The sequence below is a fragment of the Malaya genurostris genome, chromosome 3 (genome assembly GCF_030247185.1).
Source record: "Malaya genurostris strain Urasoe2022 chromosome 3, Malgen_1.1, whole genome shotgun sequence".
NCBI classification, from domain to species: Eukaryota; Metazoa; Arthropoda; class Insecta; order Diptera; family Culicidae; genus Malaya; species Malaya genurostris.
Genome location: NC_080572.1, coordinates 304,227,744 through 304,242,159, shown reverse-complemented (window position 1 = coordinate 304,242,159; position 14,416 = coordinate 304,227,744). Strand labels below are relative to the sequence as shown.

General features: G+C 39.5%; 1 protein-coding gene across 1 annotated transcript; it reads left to right on the top strand.

Moving 5' to 3' along the window:
- Positions 1 to 1,261: 1,261 nt before the first annotated feature.
- On the top strand, positions 1,262 to 14,053 carry LOC131435552 (E3 ubiquitin-protein ligase Topors). The gene is made up of 4 exons (XM_058603565.1): positions 1,262 to 1,891; positions 1,961 to 2,418; positions 2,477 to 4,751; positions 13,420 to 14,053. Exons 1-3 carry the CDS (start codon positions 1,613 to 1,615, stop codon positions 4,689 to 4,691), a joined length of 2,952 nt encoding a protein of 983 aa, XP_058459548.1. The 5' UTR covers positions 1,262 to 1,612; the 3' UTR covers positions 4,692 to 4,751; positions 13,420 to 14,053.
- The last annotated feature ends 363 nt before the right edge of the window (positions 14,054 to 14,416 follow it).

Sequence of the window (14,416 nt, the reverse complement as noted above, 5' to 3'; positions counted from 1 at the left end):
TATAAGGAATTGTATAAATGTTTCCCAGCTTCATACGATGCCAACTCTTTTTCAGCGAGGTTGTGATTGTGATTGATAAATTGGTCAACCCACGGATGCAAACGAGGTTTAAAAAAATTTTGCACGTGCCTGTTCAACGTCACTAGTTTGTAATTGCCCTTGCTGGATTGAACTTTGAAGTGCCGATTGGGCTATTGGTAGGGTAACCAGATTTCAGAGGTGATTTCAAAGCATTTATGAAGTCTAGTTCCAAGCAACTAGCAGCGTTATTAACAACAGCACACACTCCGTCTAGCGATTGCGTTCCACGTTCCACGTCGAATGCACTTTCGAATAATGAAAAATACATCATCCAACATGCTGAAGCATTGCTGCCCCGTTTAAATGCTGTACAAAATTATCGCTTTCAGGACGCTTTCTTCCATGAAATAACGGTCTAAAAGTAAATATGTCCCAAGAATTTCCTGCATTTGCGTACTCAATCGGGACTTTTAAATCAACTCATCTAAAGTTTTTAGCTTCGCTTCCTAAGTATTTGGTTCCAGAGAACTTTTTTCGAGATCGAACTAAAAACACAAAGCGATTAGAAATTCATTTATACGAATTAGAATATCATTTACACTCACCAAGCATCGGCGTTTGACAAACTTTATATACAATTCCGCCCTCGAATAAAGTATTGTTAATTTTTGCAGTTTTTTGTAAGATTTTTAATAACCATGAAATGTGGAATTATTCCACAACTGTTTCAAACTGTTTGTTTATTTATTCTGGTGCTCCTTGGTAACTAGTTCATAGCAACTTAAACAGTGTTGCTCGAATAGTTAGTTTTTGTCATTTTCAAGGGGTCGCTATATTAATGGTAACTGGTGGTAAATCGCTCACGAACACTTTTTATTCCGATTTTTCTTCGGAGTGTCTGGTCGTGTCGTCGGTGTAATGCTAAAAAGTAATGATGTACTGTAATGCAGTAATGACGAGCGTTTGAGCAGAAGTGTCATTACTTAGTAATGACACTTTTAATGATCTTGTAAGGGCCGCTATTGATCGTTCGCTCGATTCGCGGTCAATTTTATAGTTTCGCCCTTGTTAAAAAAAACAGCTGAAATTTGAACCTCTCGATTCAGATTTTCAGTGTGGGGATTTTAGTTTCAACCATTTTTCGAAGTTTTTAGAATTACCGTGTTTTATCTAGACAACATTTCCTGATGCGTGTGTTTGTGTGCTTGTTTTGACATAAATTGATATTAGAAGACGTCTTGTTTCACATAGCGGATGTGCTGCAGCTACAGAGTTTTGTGAAATATTGGAATTTCAGGTCTTTTAGTGATCAGAAATATAGAAATAATGGATTATAAACATTTTACTTGTGTCTGCTAGTATTCAGAATTTTGTCTCCTGTTGAATTTGTGTGGAAAAAGCCTTTTTTCGGATTGACTGCAGGTGATGATTGTGGAAAGTTTTTCGCTGACTGTAATGGCGTAAAACGCAAAGAAGAAAGACGGCTAATGTCTTGAAAAATTAAAAAAACTTAGTTCAATAAGTCACTGATATACGGTTCATTGCCAATTCACGTTCCGATTGGAAAGTAGATTTAGATATAGATAAAAACATGGAAGAAGTTCAAGTGATCGATTGTCCTCCAACTCCGGAGATATTGTTGCCCTCGAGTACTCCGCCATCGAGCTCGTTGCTTGATGCGTTAGATAGTTCCTCATCAGCAGAAGAGGTAGATGTTTGCACAAATCGGACAGAGGATGCATCGAACGAAAGTGGCCGCTTTTCGCCACCGCCCAAATGCGCAATCTGTTTGGGAAAGTGTCGTCAGAAATGTTACACGGATTCCTGTCGCCATCAGTTCTGTTATCGCTGTCTGCTCGAGTGGAGTAAGGTAAAACTAAAATGAAATGAACATCGATGCTATTGTTTGGAAGGGTTTTAATTGTTTGTTTTTTTTCAGATCAAAGCTGAGTGTCCTTTGTGCAAGCAGGTTTTCCGTTCCATTATTTATAAACAGAAAACATTTGGTCGATACGAAGAGCACATAATCTCAATTGTGCCACCAGCATCTCCTCCTTCTACGGCGAGTGGACCGGGAATCGGACCGACAGGTGGTGGCACGGGTCGTGCTCCTCCGCAGGTGTACCACAGGCTAGACTTTACTTTATCGCAGACACCTCGTTTCACCTACAGTGCAACGCTCCGTGTTCAGCCAAGCCAAAGTGAACGGCTGCAGCAGCTCTTCCTGCACCAATCCGGAGATGTGCAACGTTTCAGTCGGGAATATCCTGATGATTCCATTCCGTCCAGACAGAATGGACCCGAATGGAGACGATACATTTACCATAGACGATTACATGCAAGGCCATTGCCGGATATCAACGGTAGATTTAGAGAATGCAGCGCAGCGTTCTATAGGTACATTCGGTTAATTTTTGTTCATTGTGAAAACTTTTGTAATGTTCTGCATTTTCAGAGAAAACCCCGCTCAAATCCACCGTCTCATGCCGTGGATCAATCGAGAATTGATTGCCCTCTGTAGAGGAAACCCAGCTCAGGTCACACTGATTATGGAAAACTTTACCAATCTTCTAATGACACATGACATCACATCGCCGGCATTCCGCGAGCGCGTTTCATACTGGGGCCGCACAAGATCCGTTCACTTTATTCACGAGTTGCTGAATTTCGCTCGTTCGCCGTACGACATGATAGGCTACGATCGTTGTGTTCAATACGATCCTTATCAGAACAATGTCGTCGTACTGTCGTCATCTTCTTCCTCCTCGTCTGGATCCTCTACATCGTCCATATCCGAAGCGTCCGATGGTGAGGATGACGTTGTTCGGATTGTGGAACCGGCTCCGGGGACTTCGGCGATGGTGGAATCGGTTGGAACTCCCGGCGGTAACCGAAACCGAGGAAGAACACAATTCACGATAGAGACAAGATCCTCCGATCAGACTGTGATTATGACTGGGTCATTTGGTGGGGCTGGTGTTAGCGGCATCGTGTCAGTATCCACCTCCGGAACGCAAACAAGTGGTCCCAGTGGAAGCAACCAGAACAACAACAGTAATAACAATAATGGTGTCGGTTTTCCGGATATGTCACGGATACATCCATTAACGTCCCTTGCTCCACAAACGGTAAGCCGCTTGGAAGATGGAGCCAATATCTCGCTTTCTTCCAGTGATAGCGATGACTGCAGAATTGTTGGAGCATTGAAACCACCTCACTTGCGAACACCTGAAATGGTTAGTTTAGAGTCCGAAAGCGACAGTGACGTGGTATTCGTGAATGAAGATGAAAACAGAAGAGAACCGACAGCTGAATCACAGAATTTATTGTTTGAGGATCTCCTCTTTCCGAACAATACTTTCGAACAAGATGCTAGCACCAAACTGGAGGAACGATCGGGTGCTTCGGCTTCGGAGTACAATAACGGTGCTTCAACATCGTCCGGAGGTGGTGGTGGTGGTGGTGGTGGTGGCATGAAAAAGTACTACACAAAACCTCGCATGAACAGATATTCCGGTGGAACAGGCGTCAAGAGTATCTACGAAGCGAGTGAATCCGAGAAAAGCGAAGCTCCAACTGCTGGTAGTGAGAGTTCAGAGTCATCTAGTCACGAAGAATTCAAATTTAACATACGCAACCAATCGACGACAACTAATCGTCGTCGTAAAGCAGTGAAACGGAGGCCACCAGCCGATAGCAGTGATCACAGTGTTGGCGAGCAGAAGTTTTCTTCCGATGAGGAATTCTCTTCCAGCAGCAGTTCATTTTCAAGCTCAAGCTCAAGTTCGGACTCCGCCGACAGTGACAGTGAGTTCCAATCTGATAAACCGACCAAGAGCGCCGCCGTGTCCAAACGATCTCGGAAGTCCAAACTTCACGCTCTACGCAAATCCAAAAAACGTCATCAGAGTGAGACAAAAAAGCGCACCAAAGTGAAACAGCAAAAGTCATCGTCAACCAAAAATAGCAGAAAACGTCAAAGACTGTCTCCGAAATCATCGAATAGTTGTTTGAAAAGTGATCCATCGACTTCTATCTCTCCAGTGGATGCACTGCCTGAAAGTAGTAATGCGGTATTAAAAATACACGATGAAAATAGCACTACAGGAAAGAGGAAATTACGCAGTGCTGTGGTGAAACCGGATCAACAACCATCAGGATCATCGCCACCTAAGAAACGTAAAAAGGTACCCATTTGCTCTGAGTTAATCACCAGTACCGACTTTTCCACCGACGATGAACGACGTGAACCAGTCCAGCGAGCTCCGATTGAACCAGTGCCAGCATCCGTACCAAGTTCAGTTGTTTCTACATGCTCGGAGGTCGTCAGCTCCGATGAGGACAGTTCCGACAGTGAGGAACAATGCACAATCGCTTCTCTCATCAGAGCCTCCCAGCATCCAATGGTCGGAGAGTCAGAACAACATCTCGAGCGACAAAACACTTCAACTGCATCCACGGGTAGCAACAGTAGCAATAACAGCAGAAGTAGTAACAGCAGTACCAACAGTAACTCATCGACGGTTGCGTCCGGATCGGAACGATCGATTGTGGAAACATCGCATTTGCAACTCGAACAGCCCGATGTCGGACCGTCGTCTCCCGGATTCGAGGATGATTCCGTTGCCGTTCCGCAAATGGCTGGTGTTGGGGCAGAGGTGGAACTTTGAGATTTGCTACGAACCATCGACTTTGAGGAATGGTGATTAGTTGCAATGTGTTGTTAGAAGGTAGGTGCTGATATCATATTTCAATTTCTATTGCCATTTTGAAAACAGGAATATGAATTCTATGGAAAATTTCAACGTTAACTAAGCGACTGTGTTCAATAATGAAAAAGTACAGGTGTGTAATGTCAGAGACATAACTGGATGTCGTGAATACGAATAAAACTGACACTCTTTCTTTATACTTCCGAATATAAATTAGTTGATCGATATTGTGAATTGTGCAAGTTTTGCCCTTTTACACTACTAAGTTTGAAACGATACATCTAAACTACAGTACAGATTAGTTACATTAAACATTCTTCCGCTTGCGGTAACAAGCTTTGTATTTCGCTTGGAGATTCCTCGTTCGCACCATAATGACCACGATGACAACGACAGCCAAATTCGAAATGAATGGCTTCTGAGTCGGTGCTATGCATTTTATATAGCAAATCTGAAGAAAGTTTACTACAAACTCAACTGGTTGAAAAATGGGCCGTATACAGTATAGTGAAGTAAAACTTCGCATAATTCTTTGGGTATAAAATTATGGTTCTAAATGGCACCCTAGAGAATTTTGATGTCGATTATTTCATTTCGGATTTCTATATTTAGTAAAAGATACTATCAAAATCCTGTACGGGATTGGGATGCCAGAAATTAAACCCGTACAGCATTTTGATAGTATCTTCTACTAAAATATTGAAATCCGAAATGAAATAATCGACAGCCAAATTGTATAATTTTCTAAGATATTAAACACTGATTGAATATAAATAATTTTAAACACTTTTTCGAATTTAGAACTGTGAAAATTGCAAAAAAATGATCAAATTATCTTAGATTTGTACTACACTGATAATTTTAATTTTCGATTTACAAAGAAGCAATCTTTATAGTTCTTTAGGTAACATTTAGAGCAATTAGAAGGGCTGATTTTCCGCTGTATTTTGCTCCAATGCAAACGACCACCAACAGGTGGCTCTACGACCTGAGCATTTTAGGTTTTGTACAACGCTAAAGGTCTGTTCTTATTACTAGCGACTGCTCCACCTGACGACCGAAGTCCAAATGCGAGCATTGACGACTGCTGCTCCCGACGATTGAAGTCCAAATGAGAGTTGCTACCTGAGCGTTTGAGGTTTTTAACCACGCAGAAAGTGCACTCTCCGAAGCTGGATGTCGTCAATACGAATTAAGCTGACTCGTTTTTTTTATACTTTCGAACTCGAATTGATAGTTGATCGATTGTGTGATCACTACTAGAATTTTAAACGATTTTTGGCGTCGAATATCTCATTTCGGATTTGCATATTTCATTGAAAGAAACTATCAAGATGCTGTACAGGATTTATTTCTGCCTTCTAGAAGGATCAAATTGTGGTATTCTCTACGATATTTAGCACAGTTCGGAACATTTTTCTCTAACGATTTTTGCACAGCAAAAAGTGCACGAAGCAAATCAAATTATTTTGGATTTTCACTAAACTGACGATTTTTACCTTCGATTTGCAAAGAAGTAATCTTAATAGTTCTTTAAATATCATTTAGAGCCATTTTATTATACTTATTTTATATAATGTTGTCCACTTTTAGTTTTTCGCTTTCTTTCTTTCCAATGCAAACGACCAGCAGCTCTGTTGTCTGATACAATCGTTCTTTCTTGAATTGAAACTAGCCTTGCGAACAAACCGACACATCCGCTCGTAGTGCCAAGTGATGTGAAACTGGTTTAATGCGTCTTCTCGCCTTGACGACCGGAAGGCAAATGAGAACTACGACCTGAGCGTTTGAGGTGTTTAACCAGGTTGAATTGAGGTTGAATGCGTCTTCTCGCCCCGACGTCTGCTTTCATCCAACGCACAAGAAAAAATGATTGATTGTCGACCACAGTTCCCCTTTTATACGCAGTCAGTTGAAGATATGTGTCTGACTACCTCAAAATCGTCGTCCTTGCGCGAAAAATCCAAGCGAAAGTAAAGAGTTTTCCGCGTTGTTTTCAAATTTTCAGAAAATTTAATTTTTGAGTTTTTCGTGGTTATCTCACACTGTTAAAAATATTATCCTAAATTCCTGATCATATATTTGATGAAATAGTGAAAGATTTATGTTGCTGCCATTAATACAAGTCGAGATATTCACGATTAAGTTCTGCCCATTCTTCCATACGGCTAATTTTGATAAGGCACCCCATAGTAAAGTAAGTCGTATTCACGACAACATCTTATTTGAAAAATAGCAGAACCCGAATTTGCGTTCTTTTACTGGGTTGTCCATCTGTTGTATTTTTTTCACTAACTTTATTGAGCTTACCACATGTGAGAGCAGTCAGTCAGTTTACACATTGTACTGCCAAAGAGTAAAGGGCGCCTTTTCAAAATTTACCCCCTGAAAGAGTGATAAGTTTTTGATCGTGAATATCTCATGTTGTATCTAACGTATTAACATAATTTTTGATACATGCAATGGGAAATATGATCATAATTTTTTGATATATTTTTCAGTTGTGTGACATAATCGCAAATTATTCAAAATTAAACTTTTCTGAAATGTTTGGTAACAACTAGTATCAAAGAGGAAAACACATGACGCTTGTTGGGCTTTTTCGTATTTTGAAAGTTCATAGCTGGAAGAATTTATATAATCTAACTACCAATAGATTCGAAATTTTTCAACTTTCAACGTATATTGCAACAACATTGAAGTTTTTCAATAGTACACTATTGAAAAACCTGTCTGATTTAATCCGTTTCAGCACCCGCCAATCAGAACGCGTTCTGAGGAAGAGAACAAAATATGTGCTGCTCCAGCGATATAAAAGGTGATTTTGCCACTTTTTCCAGCATTTTGTGATCAACGGTTATAGAACACGAGAGTAACATCGGTCCGGCCACACAGCAAAACTACACCAGAAGCCTGACAATTCAAAGCACTTTTCAGTGCTACAGATCATCATAAAAAATGAATAGAATCATCTCTTTCGTGCCGAAAGCATCAGATTTCAGTGTCGTTTGGAAAAATGCCGTGCGAAACAGGGTTGCCACGTATACAGATTAATCTGTATTTTTGTAATAAAGAACTATAGTGGTTATTTCATAATGTTTAATTGTGGTTCAGAATGTTCAATGTAACTAATACGAACTTTTGTGAAAAAGGGGAATGCTTGTATAATTCATACAATTGATCAACTAATTGATATTCGGAAGTATTAAGGAACATGTCAGTTGTTTTCGTATTCACGACATCCAGTTATGCCTCTGACAATACCCACCCGCCTTTTTTTTCTAAAAATAGAACAACGTCTTTCAGATTTATTACGGAAATGGGCGTTCCGTTAAGAGGTAGTACATAGTGAAGCTTTATTTCTGTAGAGTTGTAGAACAATGAAGTGCGCTGTAAAATCGTGTATTAACATTGACGATCGCTTTCGTTGGAAATGCGAGTTTTGTGAGAAAGCCTTTCATTCGGCCTTCATCGGCGTGCAGCGTCATCAGGAAAATTTCAGGAACTGAAAGTCTAAAAGTTCATCACAAATAAAAACAGTTTCTAACGTACATAAAAAATTAAAAAGGAAACGATTCACCAAACCAAATAATTAAAAGAACGTATCACCGGACCACAGAATTAAAAATTCATTACTTGGAAATATCCGACAGTGTCGACCGCTTGCTCAATGACGTGAAGCAGTCATTGTCCAGTCCCAGCGCCATAAAGGACGTCAACAATTCCAACAAAATCAACGATCAAAGCATCAAGGTAATGAGCGAACGGATTCTTCGCCTTCAAGAGAAGCTCATAGTTCCTGCCAAATCTGTGATTTTATTGCCATAATTTCTAACCCTATTCTGGAATAATTGAGAGATGAAGTCAAAGCAACATCGACTTCAATTTTCATTATCGGCACAAATGGCCAAAATACCACCTCATCCTGAGTGTCTCTAGTTGAAGAACTGAAAGTGAGTACATCTTCAGAGACGCAGTACATTAAAACCAAACGAATTTGGCTGGCGCTTTATCGGTAACAAAAAAAAAAGTCCGGAAAAACGACTGGAGTGAATATGACAAAAAGTAACGTAGCTGTAGGTATCGAGCAAAGCAGGCAGAAGAGATAAACTGAAGACGGAAACTTGCAAACTTGAAATTTGCTTTGCTTTTAAAATAAAATTTAGGCGCCACAATCGACAGAAAATTTCGAATCTCGCGTCAATACTAAGGCTTATTTGCGACAAAATCTGGACAATCCTAAATATTCTTTATTTATTTATTTAGGAGCAAGGGAAAAGGTCGCTGAATATGATATTGGTGTTCTCCTTCTCCAGCAGGCATAAAACCTTCTCATCTTTTATATCAACAGATAACATTTGTCCAAATGATACATTACGAAGTCCTAAATTACCCTTATTTAAACTACAAAGCTAACTACAACTAGTCATATCGACTAATTATCTTAATAAAACTAGCGGGAAACGGGTTTAATGGTGTTTCGAGATAAATTGAAATCGAATTCAATTAAAACCATAGTTAGTTCTAGCACGAGGAATTCTGAGAAAGGGATTAAACCGCAAATTACACCGATGAATGTCAAAACTTAGCTGTTGTAGGAGATCTGCACAATCAATTCGAGATTGGATCAAGTCCGCGACGAAAACAGCTTTTAGTGTATCACGGCGGACAGATAGCAAATCAAGGTGTATGAGCCTATATCGATTTTCGTAGCTTGGAAGATTCAATGAATTTGCGCTGCACAGTTTCAATGCGCAGCTTATCAGTTTGGTAATATGGTGCCCAAACAACAACAGCATACTCCAGTGTAGAGCGAACTAGAGCGCAATATAACGATTTCAGGCAGTATATGTTATTGAAATTTTTTGAGATGCGAAAGATGAAACCTAGCGGCGTCTTGAATGCTAGAGGGTATATTCTATGTGATCTTTCAAACTAAGTTTTAAATCTAGTAACATTCCTAGATCCTTGATTAATGTCTACCGTTTTAGTACAGCTTGTGAAATAGTGTAATCATACGTGGTTCGTTTACGAGAGAAGGTGATAACGGAGCATTTAGAGACGTTCAGAACCATTCTGTTGCACCAGTTAGAAAATACATCCAACGTTGACTGCAAGAAAGTTGAGTCTTTCAGATCTTTGATGAGACGAAACAGCTTGAAATCGTCGGGAAATGATAGCTTCATACATTGCAATGAGAAAATCAGATCATTTAGATATAGCAGAAATATAAATTGTCCTAGATGGCTTCCCTGAGGAACGCCAGAGCTCACGATGAATGATGGACTAACACAGTCGCCAATTTTCACGGTCATACTACGACCAGTCAGATATGATTCAATCTGATTGAGAAAGGAGCAGCTAAACCCAAGCCTGTCGAGCTTCGCAATTGCAATTTGATGGTTAATCTTGTCGAATGCAGCAGTGAAATCTCTATAGATGACATCAACTTGATGTTGCGCTTGCATAGTTCGAATGATGTATGATGTATATAAAACAAGATTTGTAGATGTAGACCGTTTAGGCATGAAACCGTGTTGAGTATCAGATATGTAACTGAAGCAGTTGTGAATTATGAAGTCCAGGATTATTATTTCAAATAGTTTTGAAACTGAACATAATGCGGCAATTCCTCGATCTTTTGAAATGTGGAATTTATCGCCTAGATTCGGGAAAAAATCCAAGCTGGAGAGATAGGTTGTCAAAGGTACAAGTTTTGTCAAAGGTACAAGAAGACTTCTGCAGCATTTCTTCAACACTAATGGCGGAATACCATCAGGGCCGAAACTTAATGACTATTTCAGTTAATTGTTAACGACAGCAGTCGTAATCGTTGGATGAGGACCAAACGATTAACGGAGTGGAACATTGCTGATGGCCAAGAGAATATTCTACGTAGACGAAGTTTCTTTGCAGAAAACACTGCTAAAGTAGTTTCGGAATAAAAAATTTCCAAGTATCCTGCTGCGCTATAGATTAAAGTCTAATCCTAATGATACACGATTGAATGATCTATGTTAACACTATAGTTGGTACGTCGTAAAAATGCACTGTTGAAATGAGCACGGGGTCGGACGTTGATAATTACTTCGTGAAGCAAAGCGGGACAGTCAAGCTTGTCATTCAAAACATCTGCTATTAATAATGCACGTACATCATCTCGTCGAACTTGTAGTCTAACGAGACCGATTAGTAACCAACGTCTTTCGTAACTTGGTAGTTGGTGAGGACTGTTCCACGGTAAACGCCGGCGAGTGAAGCGAATAAATCTGCATTGTATCTATTCTATGAGCACCGTTGAGGCAGTGAGGATTCTATACGACTGAGCAGTACTCTAGAGTTGAACGAACAAGTGAGCAGTAGAGATTTTAAGCAGTATGCGTCTGTTTAATGTTTAGTCATCCTCGTTACCATTCTTACGCAGTCTTGACGCTCCCTCGCTATTCTGGTATGATTTGGCATCTTGTCACTACGACAAAGATGTTTCTATGTGGTATAAAGTGAATGAAGCCCATGCTATACCGAAATCGTCGAATCCATCTAACTGTCCGGAGTCGAACGATATTGTGCTCTCGTGAATAGAGAACTCTCTCAATATAAACAACAAGCTACAACTATAGAAAAATTTCGAAAGAAATGTGTATAAATTCTAACGGCTAGAGTAAACTCAAAAGTTCGTAGTTCATGTGGCCTAATTAAGTAACTGCAATTAGTTTTAAGATGACTGATAATGCACAATTAAAGGAAATAAAACATGCATATTGGACTGAACAAACAGCAATTTTTTTTTGTTTCAAATTCAATTCAATCAGTGTATCAGTTCTGCTTGGTAGTGTAGGGAAGTCGGTAGTCAAGGGATACGAGGGATACTGTTTATGTTTACATCATTTTCGCTTGTTTTTGCATGCCTTACTCTAGCGCTGCAACGAAATGTTGATTAGATTCGTGCAATACTTTGGAATGTTTACCTTTCATGTGCATTCGTAAAGCGGTGGTGCTCAAAAGTTAAACACCCTAAAAAAAAGTCCCTATGCAAAATCTGATATGGGTAAGTGGTTCCGCCCGGCGGTCAAAGTTCCGAAATCGAAAATTTTTTGTTGGTTCCAAATGTCTTAGAATTTAATTTATTTTGAAAAAAAAATCGATTCAAAGACTTTGATTACAATTTAAGATCTCCGGAATCAAATATCTTAGAATTGCATGAAACGTCTAAATCTAGTGTCAACTTGAAATCCAGCATCAAGAGAACTCTTAAGAACCTCTTAATTGTCCCACATCTATATATATAAAAATGCAGAGATCATTCTTTGTAATCGATAATTTTCCACTGAAAAAGTCGCCAATGATTGCTAGATCATCGATAGGTGTTTGGCGTATAACGAATTGCATAAGTGTTTGGCCGTCGAAGAAAGAAATACTAGATCGTTGAAAGAATCTTTTGGCGCGCAACGAGTCGCAATTTGACAATTATCCCAGAAAATCGAACCGATGAATCAACTTGATGATTCTGATACTAGGTTACAGTATTTAGAAACCTTTGTGTTGAGCATTCACAGATATTTTCATAGACACAACTTATGCCGAAGTTATATGTACATAGTTAGAATAGGCGACAATAGTAAAATGATTCTATCACAATTATCCACTGCCCGTATAGAATCGGATCGGAAAACGAGAATTGCTTCAGAGCGAATCCCTACCCCAACGTGCTAACCCGTGATGTTCAGAAGGGTTGTCGAGAGAAAATCGTTTTCGCACTGGTGTCCATTCTGTGTTAAATGGACCATGCAGGTGTTTTGTTACTGAGATGATATTCGTCTCTCTTTGATGGCACTGATTGAATCGTGTGAAGAGTTGCTAGAGAGCGTTCTTTGATACGATAAAAGCCATTCTTGCTAAGAAGAATGCTCAAATTGGTAAGCTCAATATCAACTTAAAATGTAAGCGTCGTCTCTCCAAGGCACCAGAAGTTCCTTCGTATCTAAAAATATCCACTTTATTAGAACTCTAAAGTACGTGTGGTACTTTTTGGCATCTTGAACTTACAGAACAAGTTTTTAGAAAACATTATCGATGCCTAAAAGATGTACACATGTTCACATTAATTTTGGGTGATGTTTCTTTTTTTTTGGGCTAAAGCGAATGTGTGTCGAATTCCGTTGATTGTAGGTTAAGTAATCAGCAAAATATTGGAGAAAAACGTTAACCGATTAGTCGTTTGACCATTCTGCTCGTCGAACACATAAATGCGAACAAATAGTTTTTGGGCGAGACGAAGTTCGACGGGTCAGCTAGTTTTAATATAATTATTTTCAGTAATTTTAGACACAGTATATTAACAATTCGAAATTTATTTTGTGAACGCTCTGGCCTATGGCTGAAAATGATGTCCATTACCAGGCGGCTCAAAGAACGAGCTTTTTGGTGTAGGGGAGAGTGAAGGATAAAAAATAGCCCTTTTGCAGGGCTCCAAAGTCTCAAATGGTTATTTTCAGGGCATCGGAAAAAAATTCAACGTCAATCTCGCGGTGTCGTCTCTGACATTTCCTACGCCTATCATTTGTCGTATTCTTTCCAACTGCCCGTTTCGTAGTTTCTCATAAAACTTTACTGTTACAAGAATATTGCAAATGCAAATATTTCATTGGAATAATTAAAATTAATACATATTCTTTTCTATTCACAGCGTTGTTGGAACTCTACCAATTCAAATCGATGTTGGCAGTATCGACGGTTTGGAATCGATACAAATCATTAGATCGTCAGTTTCCCGGGACGAGATCACAACATCCATTGTCCATTGCGGAAGCACTGATTGAAAGTAGCAGTAGAATAGGGTTTAAGCACCGGAGCAGCATGAGGAGGAACAATAATCTTAGTTCTCCAGCAACCCCTGGCATGTTATTAAGTTGTTTTTCTTTGCCATTAGCACTCATATATGAACGAAAGATTATACTATGCCGTTGTATAGTAAATAAGATCAGAGTAATTCAACCAGAAAATCAATTTAGCATACTTAAATTGATGTTACAGCTTGTAAACGGCACAGTGTCTTTGACTTAGTTGTATAATAAATATTCATTATAAATATACTTCGCATATATTCTTGTAACTACGGCAGACTAAGACTCTGTGTGTGTAGAAAATCACTATGCTTGAGTCAAGCCAGCCATTACATAAAAATTAACGTAATGCGAGATTTATGTACAGCCCAGAAATGATTCTCGAGAGAGTTTCGGAAAATTAATTAACATAGCAATTTAACAATGAACTCTAGAAGAAACTTTTAATAAAAATCATACGTATTTCGAGAAAGTGTCCACCAGTGACTTCGTACTGCAGCTAAGGCTATCCGAAATTGTGCCTTCAGATTTGGATGCTTGATTGTTCCACCCGACGGTTTCATGCAGTTGGTTTCAGCACTCAACCGGAAAAAGTTCACAACCGCTCAGAACGGTTTTCTATGACTGACCAAGGTTGTCGGTTATCGGTTTAACGTAACCAAATCGGACGCGGAAAACCGAAAACCGTAGGGTTCGGTTGAAAGATTCGGCGGTTTATGCGGGGTCGACATAGATCCCACCGGTGCGATAAGGAAGTGGATGAGTCAGGGTAGGCACGCCCGATGAAGTTCGAGGTCTCTCTACGCTTGAAACGCCGGTCAAGTTCGCGGTTGACGATGT